This window comes from Ceratotherium simum, chromosome X (assembly GCF_057802395.1).
Source record: "Ceratotherium simum simum isolate JZ-2026a chromosome X, ASM5780239v1, whole genome shotgun sequence".
NCBI lineage: Eukaryota > Metazoa > Chordata > Mammalia > Perissodactyla > Rhinocerotidae > Ceratotherium > Ceratotherium simum.
The window spans coordinates 127,610,341-127,631,863 of NC_141940.1; the positions used below are offsets into that span (position 1 = coordinate 127,610,341).

The 21,523-nt window shown below is 40.5% G+C and overlaps 1 protein-coding gene across 1 annotated transcript in view; it reads right to left on the reverse strand.

Annotated features, from left to right (window-relative positions):
- Positions 1 to 239: 239 nt before the first annotated feature.
- LOC101405558 (arylsulfatase F) overlaps positions 240 to 21,523 on the reverse strand; it is a 28,248-nt gene continuing 6,964 nt past the window's right edge. The window contains exons 5-10 of the mRNA XM_014795531.2: positions 20,570 to 20,993; positions 16,993 to 17,129; positions 6,257 to 6,391; positions 4,449 to 4,611; positions 1,031 to 1,152; positions 240 to 610 (exon numbers count right to left, since the gene is read on the reverse strand). Coding sequence (XP_014651017.1) covers positions 240 to 610; positions 1,031 to 1,152; positions 4,449 to 4,611; positions 6,257 to 6,391; positions 16,993 to 17,129; positions 20,570 to 20,993 — 1,352 coding nt within the window. The remainder of the gene's footprint in view (positions 611 to 1,030; positions 1,153 to 4,448; positions 4,612 to 6,256; positions 6,392 to 16,992; positions 17,130 to 20,569; positions 20,994 to 21,523) is intronic.

The following is a 21,523-nucleotide window of genomic DNA, read 5'->3' on the forward strand; positions in this document are numbered from 1 at the left end:
GCAAGAGAGGCAATGGGATTAAGCATTGTTGATGCTTGATTCCTAGCTCTGAAAGGCATGTTTGAAAACTTGAGAATTAGATAAACACTTATCACCAAGAATCCCCCCGAAAAACACCTCAACGGACCTTTAATAATTGGAAATGGTAGTAGAATTTATTAGCTCTCAAATCCATTCCTTGCAAATTGGAAAGTGCCGAAGTCAACAGCCTTCGGTTCCCTGCTCTCAACCCTTGCTTCTCACGATGACCCCGAGGCTGAGGAGATCCCCTCCTTGTCACACAGACAAAAGGGGAACACTCCACAGCAAGGTTTCAGCCATATGCTGTCCTGATGGGATCCTGAGATCTGCGGCTGGACTGGGATGATGCTGTCCTTGTGTTTCTTCAGCGCGTTGGCCACTGTTCTGATGACTAAATCATACTGGGGCTCCGTGTCCCGTGTCAGAGGTGTGGACTCAGAGGGGTCCCGGGAGAGATCGAAGAGCAGAGGAGGGTTATGGTAGGTGACCAGTTCCCCCGAACAGCGGCAATAGGTGGTCATATAGCAGGCCTGAGCTCCTGGTGGCTGGAAAACTGGTGTCACATAATGAACTTTCCACACTGCCTCACCTGGAGAAGAGAAGACACTTCAGAGACATGCAACCCATGTGCCAACTGCCCTTGTGTTCTTCTACCTCCTCTAGCATTTTTCTGCTATTTCTCTTTTCCCACAGGTGAATGCTAAATATCATTCAGTCCTTACAACTATAGTAGAACATCAGAAACCCCTAGAATGACCTTACACATCTTCTGCAATAGTCATTAGTTCTGTTATTCACAATTTTTACATCTTAGAGATATCCCCCTGCCTTTCTAAGGAGACCAATTCTTAGAAACTTTTCCAAGAAGGTATTTTCAGTGGTCACCCTAGAATGAAAGGACTGATCTTGGGGGGGGGGTAAGAAGGAAGATGGAAGAAGAAAGCGTTGAGAACGGACTTGAATGACCCCACTCTTGGCATCCCCGGGGAGCAGGGGCTGGTGTACTCACTATTTCTTGGATGCCAGCGCACAGCGTGGAGGTGCACTCCACAGTAATGGAACAGGAACTCGTGCTCCGAGTGCTGTATCTCGCCCTGAAGCAGGGGCATGAGGTTTCGGCCGTCGATCACCCTGCAGACATACACAAAGGAGGGAATTCAACGGATGTTGCCCATCAGGCTGTTTGAAGGATGGTCAATGCATTCCATGACATTCCCCGGGCCCGAGTACAGTGCGCTGACCACTCAGGAAATCCACGCAGGCTCGCAGGGACGTTCAACTCTCGTGGCAAAGAGAAAAACAAATCTCAGCTTTTACAGTGAAATGACAAGACAGAAGAACACATCCATGAATGCCCATCTAAATAGCCACAGGATGTCTCACAAGCTCCATGCCACGGTTTCATTTGCAATGGCATTGCTACCTTGAAAAGGGATTTTATAGAATCTCTAAAAAATTGTATGCTTTTTATCTTATACTAGAAAATGTCTTATACCTTATATTAGAAAACAATAATTATAAAACCTACCTCATAATAAAAAATAGAATAAGTCCCAGATAATCCTAAAGATGATCATACAATAAATAAAACTGTCTTTATTCTCAGATAAAATGATTGTGTTAATAATCCCTTCAAAAGCTATTGGAACTAAGTAAGTTTAGCAAAGTCACAAGATACAAGACCACCTTAAAAAAATCAATTTTATTTCTATATTTTAGCAATGAACTACTGCGCATTACAATTTTTTAAAAGTACCGTTGATTACGGCAACAAGAAGCATGAAATATCTAGGGATACCTTCTTTTTTTCTTTTCTTTTTTTTTTTTTTTTGTGAGGAAGATCAGCCCTGAGCTAACATCCGATGCCAATCCTCCCCTTTTTGCTGAGGAAGATTGTCCTTGGGCTAACATTGGTGCCCATCTTCCTCTACTTTATATGGGATGCTGCCACAACATGGCTTGACAAGCAATGTGTCAGTGCGTGCCCGGGATCCCAACCTGTGAACCCCGAGCTGCTGAAGCCGAGCACGCGCACTTAACTGCTGTGCCACTGGGCCGGCCCCAATACCTTCTGTTTTTAATGATAAAAGTTTGTATGCTGAAAGCCACAAAACATCTGATAAGAGAAATAAAGGGAGAGATAAACCATGTTCATGGATTAGAAGACTAAAAATTGTTAAGATGTCAATTTGCTACAAATTGATCTATAGATTTAATGCAATCTCAATCAAAATCCCAGAGGATCTTTTGTAGAAATCGAGAAAGTTATTCTAAAATTTACCTGGGAATCTAGAACAGCCAAACAATTTTGAAAAAGAGGAAACTAGTTTGAGGATTCACACCACATGATTCCAAATTGACTATAAAATTAGAGTAACTTAGACAGTGTGGTATTGACATCAGGGTAGAGATATGGATCAATGGAACAGGATAGAGAGTTTGGAAATAGACCATCACATATATTGTCAATTGATTGTCAACAAATCCCCAAGGTAATTCAGTAGATGAAGGACAGTCTTTCAATAAATGGCACTAGATAAATCGGACATCTGAAAACAAGAAAAATAAATCTCAACCTATACCTCACACTATACAAACAATTATCTCAATAGAGACCATAAGCCTAAACGTAAAACCTGGAACTATATTTCACTGGAAGAAATCATAGGAGAACATCTTTGTGACCTTGGAACAGGAACATTCTTTTAGATATATCACAAAAATCACAGTCTATTAAAAAAAATGATAAATCCGACCTTATCAAAGTTGAAAACTTCTGCTTTTCAAACAGCAATGTAAGAAAATGAAAAAACAAGTCCCAGAACGGAAGATAATATTGGCAAAACACATATCTGATAAAGAACTCGTATCCAGAATATATAAAGAACACTTACAACTCAAGAAGAAGAAAATAAAACATCCAATTAAAGAATGGACAAAAGATTGGAACACTTCACAAAGAAGAGATGTGGATGGCGAATAGGTACATGGAGAGGTTTAGTCATTAGGGGAACACAAATTAACACCACACTGAGATTCCAGTACACACTTACTATAACAGCTAAAATTAAAAAGACTGACTACACCAAGTGTTGCCAAGGATGTGCAGTAACTGGACTCTCATATATTGCTGGTGGGAATGCCAAATGGTGCAGCCGCTTTGGAAATCAATTTGACAGTTTCTCACAAAGTTCAACCTATATCTATAATATGACCCAGAGTTCTCACCCCTGGGCATTTATCTAAAAGAAACAAAAAAATGATGTTCATACAAAGACTTCTATGAAAATGTCCATTGCAACTTGAATCATAATAACCAAATCTGTTTCTCCAAAGCAGGCATGCTTTCCAGAATTCTACAGAGTGATTCACCTCTGTTTCCCATTGAAAAGTGAAATGTACAGGGCATGAAGAAATGACATTTTTCGAGCTAATTCTGAAAAAAAAAGTCAAATCATTTCTTTGAAGGAAAATCCTAATCAGAGCTCAAAGGAAAATATTACTCCAGATTGAGATTCTCTGTAACCCTTTGTGAACCCAAACTATAGCAATGCCCAAAGTCAATCCACCCCATTGATATGTTGGAAAATTATTTTTATGACTGTGATTAGCTTAGTAACTTAAAAAAATTAGCTTTACACTAATATCATTAGCTTTTTTTAAAAAAAATGGATCATTTAGCTCAAATTGATAAATACCCTTCTAAATGTAAGAGAGCTCTATCCTTTAACTATTTCATACTAATTCCCAATAAATCCTATTATTGGCTAAAACTAAGGTAAAAAAACTTGAGGAGGTCTTTTGTTTGTTTCTCGTTAGCTTTACGATCCTTTGTATTTTCCTTCAGAAATAGATGAGCTCCTTTACATGAAGAAAGAAACATTACAATAACTCTTTGGGCTCAGAAGTGAGAAATAGCAGTGGATTGGATCCTTTAGATTCCCTTACAGAGCTGGGATCAATGAACTGCCAGAAAATCAGCTTCAAACCTACTTGGGTCAGTCGCTGCGAGAGACTGGAACAATGCACTATGAAGGAACTCCTCTTGAATGGAATTCAAAATATTTATAACAGAGTTCCAAGTATCCATCCAATGTCTTACCTTCATCTCAGCCTCTGGATCCTGCACACCAGAAACTAGAAAATTGTTTTTTCTCTTATATGGATGAGTGAGTCTTACTGGCCATATTCTCATCTCCAAACCTTCCCACTTCCATCTTCAAAATGAAAACTATAGTGTGTCTAAGATGGACCATAGTCGTATAAAACTGATGCCTGATACATGAATGACACTCCATAGACATAGCCACATACAAAGGCAAAATTATCTAGGTATCGGGGAGAAAGTGTACCTGTCTCCTTTGTCCTGAATCCTCTCAAGACAAAGGAGGATCAAAAGGAGCTATGTTAAGATTCTATCAGATCACCTGTCCTGAGGGAGAGTCCCGCCAGTCACTGCTGCGAGGGTTGGGAAAACATCCATTAAACTCGTAGGCTCCTCAATCACTTCTCCAGCTGGCACTTTTCCAGGCCATCGGACAATTCCGGGGACACGGATGCCACCTTCCCATCCGCCCATACCTTTCCCACCTATGGGACAAGGCAATGAAGTTCCAGTTAAAATAGTCACTGTGGCAAGAGTGTTTAAAAATGTAAATCAACATCAGTACAGACCATCTTTGCTCAGTGCCTACCTGATGGGATCAGCACTACATGTACACAGAATTATTTTCTCTTGGACTGCTGATAGGTTTTTGATTAACTAATGAAACATGCAATATGAGGCATTCGCACCGGCTATTTCTGCCTAGAATGCTGTTACCCCAGATATACACCTGTTTCATCCCCAGCCTCCTTTGCACCTCTGCCCAAAGTCACCTTCTCAGTAAGCCTTGTGGGAACACCTTACTTAAAGTGGCAATCCCACCCCAGAGTCGTTCCTGCTCTATTTTTCTCCGTATTTGTTTGCACTTTATTTTTCTGTAATATTTACTACCTCATCACATATCATATAATGTAGTTATTTATTTATTTTTGGTGCACCTCCCTCCATGAGAATGTAAATTCCATGAAGGTGGGGATTTTTGTCTGTTTTATTCACTTTGGAATCCAGCACCCTGAAAAGTAATTGAATGAAATAGTATGGGTATATGCTAATTTAATGTCCAAACCTGAGCATTCTTGAGGACGAAAGCAGGAGGGAATATTAATAACACCAGGTTGACGGGCATAAACCAGGATTCCAAAAGAGGAGGAATGTCCATCCTACGGAGTTAATGGACTTTTATTATTTAATTAAATGATTCAAATTAGAGTCTAAATCATAGCAAGTTGAGAAATGGAGATTTTTTTAAAAGTCCTCACAGACAAAAATAGAATTTCAGTAATAACAATTTCCCTTACAGCTTTGTCTTGTTTTCTAAGCACACACTTTACTTGTGCAAGCTGTAAAGAGCCAATACTCCCATCTTTTCGTCTCCAGACTGAGGCAGAGGCTTTATCTCATTCATACAGAAATCATCATTTCTTACTGAACCCAAGTCTATAGAATCTATATTTGCATGAATAATAATACATATTCCTCTAGAAAACACTTTGAAATCTCTTTCAATACCTATGATAAAATGTACCACACATTTTCCAGATAGTTTTGTTATAACATCAGGATATCCGTTATCAACCAGGTCAATGTGCTGGCTAATGGATGTGTTTTCATGGACTAAATGTTGCATCAGGACATAGAATACGTGGATTTAATTGTCAAAACTGAGACAAGCTTGGCTCCTTTCTGTGCTAAGCCATATCGTTGGAAGAGAGCACCACAGCTTTCTTAATAACCAAGGAGCCAGTAGTTTTTGTCTTTTGTACCCTAGCTACCACGTTCCTCCCACTTATTCGTCTCTCGATGGTCTTGTAGACATAATCCATGAGTAGGTATTCAACCCATTTAAAGACTCCCTTAAAGGTATCTTCTTGTGTTAATATTCTGTCATCTCATAGAGTCGCCAAGGAGGCAAATTTCTAGATATCCCTTCTAGCATTCCCTAGAAATGTTGGCAGATTTAAAGCCAATTTCTTTAGCTAATGGCACTACACTTTGTTTTTTACAGAGAGTCAAATATAATGAACTTGTTCAGTTTTTGATGCATTCGTTGCTTCATTCTATGAATTTTCCTTATAACGAGCAAAAGAGCCTATTCACTGTCAAATCACTCCTACGACTTCCTGTCCTTACCTTTGTATATTCCGTTCCATCCGCCATGCTGGGCGTGGCCCACCCTGACCTCCAGGTGCCCGCCATGGTCCGCCGTGAAGTAGACTAGAGTGCGGTTCTTCAGACCCAAATCATCGATGGCACCAAGGATCTTGCCTGAAACAATAAAAAAGAGGCACGTGAAACCAATGACATTCTGAGCTGTGGGCGTTCAGAGCAGTCCCAGCTGCTGCACGTTTCCTCGGGATCCGTTGCAAAAATGTTTCTCATCTAAGAGGTACCATCTTACATGCCCAAGAAGATCACGTGAGCGTGCCTGTTTCCTCAGTTCTTCATCAGCATCTTGTGTTTCAGAGGCGATTATGTCAAACGAGGAGTGAAAATAGGTTTCTTCCCATGCCGACACTGACATTTACACATTTGATCTGTAACCTAAGTGTAGCTTCTGATGATTTTTCTGTTGGGGCTTCCGTGTTTCCATTGTTGATTTATAAGGACTCCTTTATTAAGGAACTAAAACAACCTCACGTTCTTGGTCGTATTTCCTCAGTTTACAAGTGGCCTTAGGTATGCTGTTTACGATGTGTATTGTCGATATTTCATGAAATCCAAAGATCTTTGCTTTCGTCATGACTTCTACGGTTTTTACTAGCTCCATACCTCATCCAGAGAGAAACTTAATATTTAACCAGAGTTTTTTTCCAGCTTTTTTCCATTTCATTCAATGTCCTTAATCTGCATGGAAAAGTAGGCCAATTGAATTGATAATGGTTTTTCCTAAACTAACTCTGTGGGTTTCCTCAGGCTGCTGTATCAAATTACTAGGAGCTCAGTGGCTTTAAACAACAGAGATTTATCCTCTCTCAGTTCTGGAGGCCGGAAGTCCTAAATCAAGGTGTTGGCAGGGTCTCTCTCTCTCTCTGAAGGCTCTAGAGAAGGATGCCTCCTTGCCTCTTCCTAGCTCCTGATGGCGGCTGTCAGTCTTTAGGTCCTCGGCTGGTAGGTGCATCATTTCAATCTCTGCGTGCATCGTCATAAGGTCTTGTAATCCCTGTTTGCCTGTGTCTTCAGGTGGCGTGTTCTTCTGTGGTTTCTGTCTCTGTGTCTCTTCTCTTCTTATAAGGACCCCCATCACACTGCATTAGGGTCCCGGCCTAAGGACCACATCTGAACGTGATTACATCTGCAAAGACCCTATTTCCACATGAGGTTACATGCACAGGTTTTGGGAGTTAGGACGTGGACATATCTTTTTGGGGGGCACATTTCAAACCATAACACCAACTCTCTCCAATGTATTCCATCCCTGCCACTTTGATTTAGAAAGCTTCCTTTCTTACAACTCGTCATTCTCCCTGGTCCTGCTCCAAGGTTATCTATTTCTGCTTCACTGATCTAAAAGTCAAATCTTGCACTTGTATTTCAGAGTTTTAATTTTTATAGTTTTTATTTTTGATAGCACTTTTTTGGTTCTTTCTACCAACCTCCTTCCCATCAGATGTCCTTGGAAAGTTTCTTTTCTCACCACTTGGTTCTTCTAGGTATACTTCATCATCATCTTTATAATGAACATTCTCCAGATAATAGTAATTAATGTCTTAATTAGAATCACATTATGCCTTAATGTTAATCTCGGAACAACTAGTGTTATAAAAGTCACTCTTCCCATCCAGAATATGGTATATTTCCACTAATTAAACTTTCTTTCTATGAGTCAGTTGTCTTCAATACAACCATTTATTTTTTGAAAATTTATTTCTAAATATTTAAGTGTTGGTATTGGAGCTACTATGAATGGTATCTTCTTGCTTATTGTACCTTGAAATGGGTTATTTTTAACATAAAGAAGTATTAATTTCAATGCATATATCTAACACAGAGAAATATTTGAGAATATATATGTATGTACGTATATTAGAATATATACGTCTAATAAATTAATTTTACGATTACACTAATATTATCCTAATAGTATATTATATAATAATCTCAATATCTCATATATGATCTCAACACATATATTACCACAAATACTATTAGTATGGTATACAATAGTATAGTATAGTATTATAATATGTTTAATAACAATATATCTGTACATTATATTATATATAGCATGATATATTATATAATGTACATGTGTAAATGTATATATTTAGGTTGATGATGGTAGAGAGCATGTAAGCATTTTTGTGGTTACTAACTGCAGTCATGCATCACTTAAAGACGGGATACATTCTGATAAATGTGTTGTTAGGTGATGTGGTCATTGTGTGGACATCATAGAGTATACCTACAGAAACCCAGATGGTACAGCCTACTACGCAGCTAGGCTATGTGGTCTAGCCTATTGCTCCTAGGCTACAAACCTGTACAGCATGTTACTGTACTGAATATTGTAGGCGACTGCGACACAACGGTATTTGCATATCTAAACCTATCTAAACATAGAAAAGGTGCACTAAAAATCTGGTATAAAAGATAAAAAATGATACACCTGTATAGGGCACTTACCATGAATGGAGCTTGCAGGACTGGAAGTTGCTCTGGGTGAGTCAGTGAGTGAGTAGTGAGTGAATGTGAAGGCCTAGGACATTACTGTACACTACTGTAGACTTTATAAACACTGCACACTTAAACTACATGGAATTTATAAAAAAATATTTTCCTTTCTTCAGTAATACATTAGCCATAGCTTACTGTGAGTTTTTCTTTATAAATTTTTGAATTTTTTTAAGTTTTTGACTCTTTTTTAATAATACTTAAAACAGAAACACACTGTACAGCTGTACAAAAAGATTTTCTTCCTTTATGTCCTTATTCTTCAAGCTTTTTTTATTTTTTATTTTTTTACTTCTTAAACTTTTTTTGTTAAAAGCTAAGACACAAACACACACATTAGCCTAGGCCTACACAGGGTCAGAATCATCAATATCACTGTCTTCCACCTCCACATCTCGTCCCACTGGAAGGTCTTCAGGAGGAATAACACACCTGGAGCTGTCATCTCCTGTGATAACAATGCCTTCTTCTGGAATACCTCCTGAAGGACCTGCCTGAGGCTCTTCTGGAGGAGGGGTCACTCCTTTCAGAAATATGTCCATGGTGGTTTGCTTTATTTGTTTCTTCGTTTCATCATCGATTTGCTTATAAGCAGATAATGCACCATGAACATTCCTCTCTATTAATGAAAATCTTTCGGTGTTGGGATCCATGTTTTCCAACTTTTTAAGGAGCTTGTTGAGGTCTGCAAAAGCTTCTGCTAAGCTCTTCGATGTGAATTTTCTGGGAGGTTCTTCTTCCTTTTCTTCTCCTGCAGTTTCCTTTTCTCTTGCCTCTTCTTTAACTATGTGTTCCTGCTCCAGTTCCAACAACTCCTTGTTAATCAATTCCTCAGGAACCACCTCTAGGAGCTCCTCAATGTCATCCTCATCCACACCCAGGTTAAAATTGTTTGCCATCTCAATCACAGCTTTGTGGATTTTTGCAACCTTCTCACCCTTGGCAAATCCCTTAAAGTCATGGATGATCCTCTTGAGCGTCTTCTGCCAGATGTCATTCATACACTCTTTGGTGACATCACCCCAAGCCCAAGCAAGGTTCTTAGTGCAGTCATGGATGTTGTAATCCCTCCAGAATTGCATCAGTGTCTTCTCAGGATCTTCCTCAGTTGCAGCCACAGCCTTGGCAAAGGTCCTCCTCAGACTGTAGAACTTAGGAGCTGCTATAACTCCTTGATCTATTGGTTGTATCAAAGAGGAGATGTTTGGAGAGAAAAACAACACTTTGATATTGGGATGAAGATCATCAATAAAAGGAGGATGTCCAGGAGCATTATCAACAATGAACAAAATCTTGAAAGGTATGTTAGTCTCCAAACAGTACTTCTCCATTTCACTGGCAGAGCAATTCAGGAGGGCACCTTGGGAGGGGAGCTGGGTTATCCATGACTTCTTATAGCTCCTATAGTACACTGACAGTGTGTACTTATTGATATGCATGAAGGCCCTGAGGTTCTCGCTGTACCAGATCACAAAGGGTTTCAATTCATAGCCTATAACGTCGCCCCCCAGCAAGACTGTTACCATGTCCTTAAAAGCCTTGAAACCTGACATTGACTTGGCCTCCTTATGGATGAAAGTCCTTTCACACATCCATTTCCAGAACAGAGAGTTTTCATTCATATTGAATATTTGCTCTGGTAAGTAATTTTCCTCCACAATCAGCTTATCTAGAGTTCCCAAAAATTATTCAGCTGCCTTCACATTAGCACTTGTAGACTCATCACTCACTTTCACAGTATGTGATGAATAATGATTCTTGCATCATTTAAACCACCCAGAGCTGGCAGTAAATTCAACATCACAATTGGGTCTAGCCTTGTCTTTCAATACCACAAAGTTTTGCTTCAGCTGTGATGGTTATGGTGCAGAGAGGGATAGGCTTCTGTGTCTGGACTTCAATCCAGGTCATTAGAAGTTTCTCCACATCTAATATAGGCCCTTCTCCAATTTTTGTTAGTCTCATTGCCTTCAATGAAGCAGATCCTTTAACAGCTTCTGTCACTTTGTTCTTGTTCTTCAAGATTGTAGCTATGGTGGAATGGGATGTACCCAATTGGTGAGCAATAACCATCACTGATTTTCCACCATTGTAGTCCTTACTCACTTTTAATTTCATTTTCTGGTCAATCACTTGATGTGGCCTCTTACTGGCAATATTAGCAGTGGATTTCATACACTTAGGGGCCATGATGAACAAAGCAAAATGAGATTAAATCATGCACAAGAGAAAATAATGTAATCAAGAGATATGGTAAACACAAGATGTATGAGGCTGCTGCCAGTGTAACATAGCATGCTGTTTTCCCATAAACTGTTTTTTTGTAAGTAGAAAGAGTACACTCTAAAATAATGAGGCAAGTGATGTCAGCATCATGGCAGAGTGACTTCTTCCCTTTGTCTCTCCCCTTTAAGTTACAACTAAATGGACATTCATTAACCAGCAGAGGACTCCTTGCACAGCACAACAGGACTTCTGAGACATCCATGCAGCCATGCACCTGAAGGTGGGTGTACTGGATCCCCAGGAAGCAGTGGAACTAGGTGAGTGCACTCCTCTCCCGCCCAAGCAGTAGTGAGCCAGGTTGTGGATCCTCACACAATGGCTGGTGCCACTGTAAGAGGAGTTGAAGGCAGCCCGGCCTGCATGATTGCTCTCAGAGTTGCAACCCAGCCTGCAGGAGCAAGCACTGTGTCTTGGTGGCCTCGCTCGTGGGAACACTCTACACTGCATGATGGTGGCTCAGCCACTGTGAAGGTGACCGCCCACTGAGCACAGCACAGGCAAGAAGGCATCCTGTTCACTCAGAAGATGCCCCCATCCACAGAGTACAGCAACCTGTGGGACCCACCGAGTGCTGGCTCAGCCCCTACATGGGCGCCCCTCCTGCCTAGTGCAGCACAGGTGAGAAGGCACCCTGCCCACTCAGAAGACACCCTGCCCATGGACCATAGCAGCCCATGGAACCCACGTGGCTCAGCCCTGGTTTAGGCACCCTTCCTGTGTAGTGAACAGTAGCTCAGCTGGTCCCCTGCCAAGCACAGAGGCCCCACCTACAAGGCCTGACCCGCCCCCCCCACCCTGCCCACATGAGTGCAAGCTGCAGAGTGGCTGCAGCCAGCCCCAGTAAATGCAGAGTAGCCCTACCCACACAATTCCAGCAGACAGGGCAGAATCAGAAAACATAGCTCCTGCACCCCCCCCAGTGGTGGCAGGTGGAATCTGTGACCTGATACTACCACAAATGTACCAGAAAATGATCAATTCATCAAACACCATGAAGAACTACAGTAACACTTCAGAGTAGAAGAAAAATGACAAGTCATAGCAGTTTACAATCTAAATGACAGATAATTCAAAACAATTGTCATAATGAAACTCAGTGAGTTACAAGAAAACTCAGAAAGACAGTTCAATGAGCTCAGGAATAAAATTAATGAGCAGAAGGAATATTTCACCAAAGAGATTGAAACTATAAAAAAAAAAACAGAAATTCTGGATAGGAAGAACACAATTAATAAGGCAAAGAATAATCTAGAAACCATAAAAAATAGAGCTGAAGTTATGGAGGACAGAATTAGTGAATTAGAGGACAGAAATATAGAAATGTTTCCAGTGGAGGAGGAAAGAGAATTAATGTTTTAAAAAAATGAAGGAATTCTTTGAGAAATATCTGATTCAATTAGGAAAAGCAATATAAGGATTATAGGTATTCCAGAGGGAGAAGAAAGGAAGAAAGGGGAAGAGAGCTTGTTCAAAGAAATACTAGCTAAGAACTTCCAAAACCTGGGGAAGGAACCGGGTTTACAAGTACATGAAGCCAATAGAACTCCTAAATACATCAATGCAAAAAGACCATTATATCCAAGGCATATAATATTAAAACTGGCAAAAGTAAATGACAAAGAAAAAATATTAAGGGCAGCAAGGCAGAAGAAAATAACCAACAAAGGAACCTCCTTCAGGCTTTCAGTGGATTGCTCAGCAGAAACCTTACAGACTAGAAGAGAATGGAATGATATATTCAAAATACTGAAAGACAAAAACTTTCAGCCAAGAATACTCTATCCAGTGAAATTATCCTTCAGATATGATGGAGAAATAAAAGCTTTCTCGGATAAACAAAAGCTGAGAGAGTTCATCGTCACTAGACCTGCCCTACAAGAAATGATGAAGGAAGCCCTCTTACCTGTGACAAAAAGGCAAAGATTTACAAAGCTTACAGCAAGGAGATAAGTAGACAGACAAAATCAGGAAATTGCAGCTCTCTATCAGAACAGGTCAGGAAATACTTAACTATAACATAAAAGATAAAGGGAAGGAAAGCATCAAAAATGACTATGAACTCTTCAATTTAGCCATAAACTCACAATACAAAAAAGAATAATTTGTGACAACAATAACTCGGAAGGGGAAGGGGAAAGAGATGGAACCTGCTTAGGCTAATGGAGATAAGAGGCTATCAGAAAAAGGACTATCTCATCTATGAGACCTTTTACATAAACCTCATGGTAACCATGAAACAAAGAATCAGAGCAGAGCCACCAATTATAAATAAAGAGAAAACTATCACAGAAAACCACCAAACTGAAATGACAGTTAGAAATACAAGGGAAGAGAAACACGGGAAATATAGAACACCTGGAAAACAAAAGATAAAATGGAAGTATTAAGCCCTCGTATATCAATAATCACTCTAAATCTAAATGGATTGAATTCTCCAGTCAAAAGACACAGAGTAGCTGGATTGATTAAAAAACAAGACCCAACAATATGCTGCCTCCAGGAATCACATCTCACCACTAAAGACAAATATAGGCTCAGAGTAAAGGGATGGATGACACTATTCCAAGCAAATGACAAACAAAAGAAAGCAGGTGTTGCCATACTTATATCAGACTAAGCAGACTTAAAGATAAAAAGACAATGAGAGACAAAGAGGAGCAGTATATAATGATAAAAGGGACATTCCATCAGAGGACATAATATGTATGAATATATATGCATCTAACACACAGTACATAAAGCAACTACTAACAGACCTAAGGGGAGAAATTGAGAGCAAGACAATAATAGTAGGGAACCTCAACACCCCACTTACATCAATGGATAGATCCTCCACACAGAAAGTCAACAAGGAAACAGTGGCCTTAAATGAAACACTAGACCAGATATATAGAGAACATTCCATCCAAAAATAGCAGAATACACATTCTTCTCAAGTGCACAAGGAACATTCTGAAAGATAGACCACATCTGGTCAAAAAATCTCAAATAAGTAATCTTAAACCACACCTAACAGTACCATAAAAAGAAGAACAAACAAAACCCAAAGTCAGTAGAGGGAGGGAAATAATTAAAATTAGAGCAAAAATAAATGAAATAGAGACTAAAAACAAGTAGCCATGGAAATGGCTAACACGATTCTATAAATATAAATTTATATTATAAACAATATATATTTCTAGCATCAACTGAAATATTATATAAACATATATTAAATATATTTATATAAATATTAAATGTATATTACACATTATACATGTATTATATATAGCTTTATATATAACATATAATATAAATTTATGTATATGACACATATACATATTTCAGTTGATGCTAGAGAGATATTTCTAGCCTTTCCATGGCAACTATCTAACATTTTTTTAATCTCTCTAAATATTAAGAACAGAAATATCTCAAAGTAACTTGATATCAATGAAGGATATAAGTGTCTATGTTGAAAACCCTAGAGATTTCAGTTAATGTCAGAAATAGATATATTATATTTTAAATATGTATAATTATATTTTAAATATATATTTATATATCTTTAATAATTTCATTACGTATATAGTTGATATTTATTTATTATTAATATTATATATAATATTATGTATCTCTCTTTCTAAGACAGTTTTGCACTCTCATAGGCTCTCCGCCCTCTTCAATGGAGCTGCCCAAGTGCCCCTGCAATCCTTAGACACCCCCATCCCGGAAACCTCATTCCAACCCCCATAACTGCCAAACAGGTCCGGCCATGTCAATCCGTGATCCCAACTTTCATTTCTCCTCCTCATGTTGGAAGCTCATCCCTTCTCACCATTTTCAAGAAACCTGCTCTTGAGCTGAGAGCTGCTGAATTCTTTCCCATTGAGGATGTGTGACTAATTGGGCCTCAGAGGTGTTTCTCCTGGTGGGGTAAGAGACGTCATTTGCATTGGAAGCCTCCAACGGGATGTGAGTAAGCAGGAAGCCAGGCTGGGGGGAATTTCTGGAGCTTTCCTGGAACCTGTGAAACTACGCCTTGTTGGATCCTGAGGGGTTTGGTGATACTTGAGAAGAACCTGGCTCTCTTTCCAAATCTCTGTTCATAACCTCTTTGCCCTACACAAATGGCCACTGAGCTACAGAGCCAGAGTGTCCAGGTTCCAATCCTGGCCCAGCTGGACCTGTCCTGTAACCTTGAGCAAGCCACTAAGTATCTTGTGCTTTAGATTCCTCATCAGTTAAGGGAGACAATGATGATGATGATGAAGATGGTACCCGTCTCCTAGAATGTTTATGGAGATCCACCTGGAACACACTTGCAACAGTGCATGTCTTATACCAACTGCCATGTGTCAAAGTGTCCATTCAATCAATGGAGCCCATCGTGTCAGACACTACTGCGTGCAATTCACATTAATCCCCAAATGCATTAGAATGATATCCTAACCAAGAACATCTGCAAATTAACCTTTCTAACAAGCAAAGCAACAATTCCTGGGGTTTGGGGTACTGTTATAGCTTCAGGGTAGATATCTTGGGGTTCAATAAACTTGGTAGTATTTCTCAAATTTCATATGGAAGCAGATGTTTATTCTTCTTAAAGGTTCAATTCTGACATTGGGCACCAGTGGCTTGTGAATCTCCGTTGCACTTTTTCAAAATACGGCTTTCAAATATCATGGCGTGTCTGCCCACATTCAACACACCCATCCATTTGTGTAATAGGATCTGAGTGCCACCGAGAAAATCCCACTGAAACCAAATCAAAACCAAAGTACCTTATTTGGTGACTTCATGCCACATCATTAATTATCTTAACTTAGATATTTTGAAAACTTTTTACTAATTTAAAATTTTAAAGCAAATAGTACGTAATTTGGGTTTGTTTGTTTGTTTTTCCTTGCATCCTGAGTTGGAATGAGTTACTTCATTCCCTTTCAAAAAGACAGAATGACAAGTAGGATAGCCAAAGCTCCTGAGATAGAGTCTAACGTTAAGAATATGCATTTTAAAAACACGCTATGTTGTCTTGTCCTGGTGAAAGTATGAAGTGGGAGACGGACACACACCACACACACACACATACACACCACACATACCACACACACCACACACCCACCCACCATATATACACCACACACCCACCCACCATATACACACCACACACATACACCACGTCACACACACATACACCACACATGCCACACACACACACACACACACACCACATGCACACACACACACACCACACATACACACCCCATATACACACATATGCCTGCATAAACATGTGCCTTTGTGTATATATTTGATCAAAATAGTATTTCTATTTAAACTAAGTTTTAAATATGTTCTATTTTTAAGACTATGTGAATTGACAGCGTTTTAATGGCTTCCCCTTGGTCAAGCTTGATTTCCAAAGTGTCTCTTTGTTTACTGAAATCTATTTCAAACCAACAGCCTATATTTGGAGAATACTATCACTCAAGTTTGTGTCCTGCAAGCCTGAGAGACCATCATGCTCTTCTGTCACTCATGTTGGAAAAGCCGAATCCTTTTTGCTAACCAATATATGTATCACAACAGCACGGGAATTCACACTTACCACCCTGCTCTCTCTCACTACAGTTGATCGGGTTCTGGCTTCTCACCACTGTCCCCCCACCCTAGACTCAGATCTGAATACCCAGCAGACCTGAAATGAAGGTTTTCTCTGCAACCAAAGAGTGCCGAGATTGGGTATAACAGGTCGGATCTGTTATATCGTTTACATGGAAGACCAAACGCCCCTGGTGGGGGGGATTCTGTTCACTCTTCAGACAATCATCCCCACCTTCTCTTTCACAGGCTAGCCGGGGTCAGTGTCCGGGTGTCCTGAACTATCAAAGCATGGAGGTTTCGTCTACTTAGGTCTGGCAACTTACCCACCATGGAGTCCATCTCCTCCACATTATCCCCATACAAGCCATGCTTGCTGGTGCCGATGAACTCAGTCGTCGTGGGGAGGGGTGCATGAACATGGAGAAAGGAGTAAAAGAGGAGAAAAGGTCCTTCACGGTTCCTGAGAAGACATCAAGCACATTGCTTTTGAGTTTTCAACATCTGGGAAAGGGAACAACATTGCTTTTTGTCACACAGACACAGTTCCTTGCTCTCCAGGCCCCACAAGAGGGGACACAGGCAAGACACAGCCCCTTCGAGAGACCATCCTGGCCAGAGTGGCTTCCAGGATCCTCCAGCATCTGGACAGCTTCCCCCAGTTGGGGTGACACCACCATGGTTCCTTCGACTCTCAGATGCCAGGACGCACAGGGGACTACTTAACCCAGAGCTAAAATGCAAATCCAGCCCAGCTTGGGACACTTTCCCATGGCTCATGAATTTCAAGCTAGAGGCACACCCCAAGAGGCCCAAAGATATAGTGGCACAGGAGTGGCTACTTAGAAACTTCAGCACTTTCACAACCCTAGAGCAAGCATGGACAGAAACTTCTTGGCAAGCTGTCCACAGAGCTTTGGTTCGCATGTGAGGACACAGGGAATGAGGCTGACTCACTTCAAGCTCTGACAATCCGTCTGAGTAAAAGATAGGTCCTCAGCTAACCAGGGCAGCACACAACACAAATGCCACTCTGTAGGAAATGTCTGCTCTGATGAGATATCATTGTGGAAAGAATGTGAAAAAAAAATGAATCAAGAAAGAAAGAGTGGTGCCATAGTGTACTGGGTGGAATAGCATTACTCCACAATCCGTGTCTACCTGGGACCTCAGAATGCAATCTTATCTGGAAATAGGGTCTGTGGAGGTGTAATTAGTTAAGATGAGGTCATATAGGGGTAGAATGGGCACAGAATCCAATAACTGGTGTCCTTATAAAAAGAAGTAATTAGGAGACACACATAGGGGAAGACGGCTATGTGAGGAAGATTGGCCGTGGGCTAACATCTGTGCCCATCCTCCTCCACCTGATATGGGGCGCCACCACAGCATGGCCTGACAAGTGACCAGTCGGTGAGAGCCCGAGATCCGAACCTGTGAACCTCAGGCTGCCAAAGCAGAGGGCGCAAACTTAATCACTATGCCATGGCGCCAGCCCCGCTATGGCACTTTTTTTTAATGGCAACCCTAGGAAACTAATATACATACTGATAGAGAATGAGATTACATGATTTCCTATGCTGTATTTTAAAGGGGGAGACACAGAAAATATACACAGGGAGGCCGGTTGTTAGAGACAAACAAGATGGACTTCAGTTCTGTAGTATTTTTTCACTCTGTGTCTTCATGACCAGGTAAGATAGTTTTCCACCCCGGAGTTGACTGTGTGGCATTCAATCTCTTTCAGGACATGTCATTCTTAAAACCTAAATTAGGAAGACAAGGGGGTGGAGTATGTCACACTTATAGCACTTCCAAGTGTTAAAAGCACTTAGCATTCCAAACTAAGCTGTCAAAATAAAGAGTGGTGCTCAGGGTGGTTGGCAGAATAATGCTTCACCTCAAAGGTGTCCATGCCCTAATCCCCAGAACCTGTGAATATGTTGCCTTACTTGGCAAAAGGGACTCTGCAGATGGGATTAAGTCAAAGATCTTGAGATGAGGAGATGATCCAATGCAACCACAAGAGAGAGGCAATAGGGTCAACGTGAGGGAAGAGAAGAGGATATCTTTCAACAGAAGCAGAGATATGAGTGACATAGCTACAACCCAAGGAAGGCAGGCAGCCTCCGGAAGCTAGAAGAAACAAGATTCTCCCCTGGAGCATCCAGGAGAACTAAGCCTGCTGACACCTTGAGTTTCAGGCCCAGAAGATTAATTCCTGACTTCTGACTTCAAGAACATAAGATAATAAATGGGTGTTGTTTTAATCCACTAAGTTTTTGGCTATGTGTTACAGCAGTCATAGGAAATGCATACACTGAGAATCAGATGAAAGCAATTTCTAGTCTGTGTGAACCTGAGCCACCTACTCGTAGCCACATTGTCAACCAATGGAGTAGCTTCCAAATCTTCAGATTCCCTGTTCACTGTTAGTTTCTCTTTCCTTTTGATATTGTGTCACTACGGATCACTTAGAACTTTTGAAACTCAACAGAGGTTTCAGTGATGAAAGTACATTTCCACACCAGCTTTTGTTCTTAAAGGACTCCTGTAAAATACTAAGCCACAACGTGTGTGGGTGTGCAAAGACTTGAACTGGCTGATGGAATGGAAGAGGAGGGCTCATCTTTAAATTTCAGAGGGGTGCACGCCACCTTGCAACATGCCAACATGTCCTTTGTAAAACTTCCTAAACTCTGCACATTTGGAAAGGTTCCAGAGTAAAGAGTTTGCCCTAAATGAAACCAGCCATTCATTTGCATCTACCATACAAATATGGTTCTCTCTCTCCCACACTCTGAATTTTTATTGTCTCCACCTGAGCTACAGGTTAAGGACAAAGCTAATTATCAGGTTACACAAAATCCTTTACATCATCAGTCAACTCTACCTAACAGTTGAACATGTCGACTTTTCCTACAGCCATTCCTGGCTTGGCACATTACATGCTGACCAGGGCAAACTGCTCGCAGATCCTTGCACACACACTCTCTTCCTTATGCTCGCATTTCTGCCAGTGATGCTTGCCCACCCTTCCTTCTTCTTGCTATTACTCACCTTTGAAGCTTCAGGTAAGATTGTGTTTTCTCAAACACGGCTTCCCTGATGTCTTGGAAAGTCCCTAGTGTATAGACCAATAGCACCCTGGACTTCTGCCCATGAACCTATTTCTTATCATGTGCTTGTATGTCTGTTGTCATCACTAAATGTGAACTCAACCTTGAAGTGCCAGATCCCAGGATGGTGATTGGTAAAGAGAAAGCCTCAATGTTGAAAGAAAGAAAGAAAAATGTGTTCATAGGCTTTTCCTAAAAGAAAGTCCAGCAATTAGAGGACGGTAAATGTGGCTCCCTCGGAAAGTTTCCAGCTATCGTGTTATGGATGCATCAAGCTTTATAACGATCACCATTAACCTTATCCAAATAATATCCCTTCCATATCACATGCTCATCTGATCAATCAACCTTCTTGTTTTAATTTCTCAAGTAGCTTTTTCTCTAACAGGGAAACAATGCAGTGGCCAACTTATTCTATTGCTTAGTTCCCTGGGAGATATAATTCCCATTGTAAATTAATAGGTGACAATATGCATTGTAAATTAATAAGCCAGATTTATGAGTTTGAGTCTAGTGTGAGTCTGCCTGCTTGGTCTAACCAAATATGAATTTCAGGGCCAACAGAGAGACTGTGATTTTGATAAGAAGGACTCAAACAAGATACCACCTCCTTAGGCACTGCCAGAAGCATCCAGCTGTCTTCCAAAACATTTCATATTATTGTCTAGACAGTGTTTAGCAATATAACATTTCTTAACTCAGTTTGGTTAAAGTCCTCACCCTCGTTTCTTAAAATACTCATTTTTTAGCATAATTGCATGGATTTAAAAAAAAATATCTTTACCTTTCTAAGAAGGAAACCGCCTCCTTCACCATGATGGACCCAGCTCGTTCTGCCTTCATGGGCTGCTCGGTGATCTCATGCTCTCTCATGAGGAGGCACTCCCAGTACAGAGGGGATGTGTAACTGGAGAACCAAAAGTAGCCCAGGAGAAAAATAAAAAGAATCATGGAGAGGATGAGGGACCAGGGAACAGAGATCCAGCGACTCAATTTCCCAATAGTCAAGGTAAGCACAGTGATGGCGACCAGCTGTACACACAGCCAGATTTTGCTCCCAATGGCTAATTCCGCGTCACGTGAAGGATCTGGCCAGCAAGGTTCAAACAGAGTGAACGGCATGCCATAGTAGTAATCAAACCCGTAATTATATGGATGATGGCAGTGGTCACTTCGCGATAGGCAATTTAAGCCTTGATGCCATTTGCCTGAAATGAAGCACACACACACAAATAAAGCGTAATATGCTCAGACATCATAAAGACCATGTGATCATTCTTCATTTGAAACAATCGGCTAATGCACAAAAATGGAGCAGTAATTTTCTTTTGCTTAAAAATCTGACATCAGCATAGGCTCATTTTTTTCCTTTGTTTCACAGAAGTTTGTGTTAAGATCTGGTTGTGAGTGACTAGATAGGATAAAAAATAAAGGGAGGACAATACAATTGTGAGTTCACAGCAAGGATGCGAACTGGGCAGCTTCTCATTCACAGAGAGGACAATGTCATAGCAACAAAGATATATATATGATAGAGACAAGGGTAGATTATAGGTAACAGATAGGTAGATAGGTAGATATTAGATAGTGAGATAGATAAGACAGAAGATGATGGATGAGTAAGTGGATGGATGGATAGATAGACAGGCAGATGAGTAGTAGATGAATGGATGGACAGATGGATGAGTGGATAGATAGATAGATGGATAGATCAATGTAAATTGTAGCCAAAAGATAG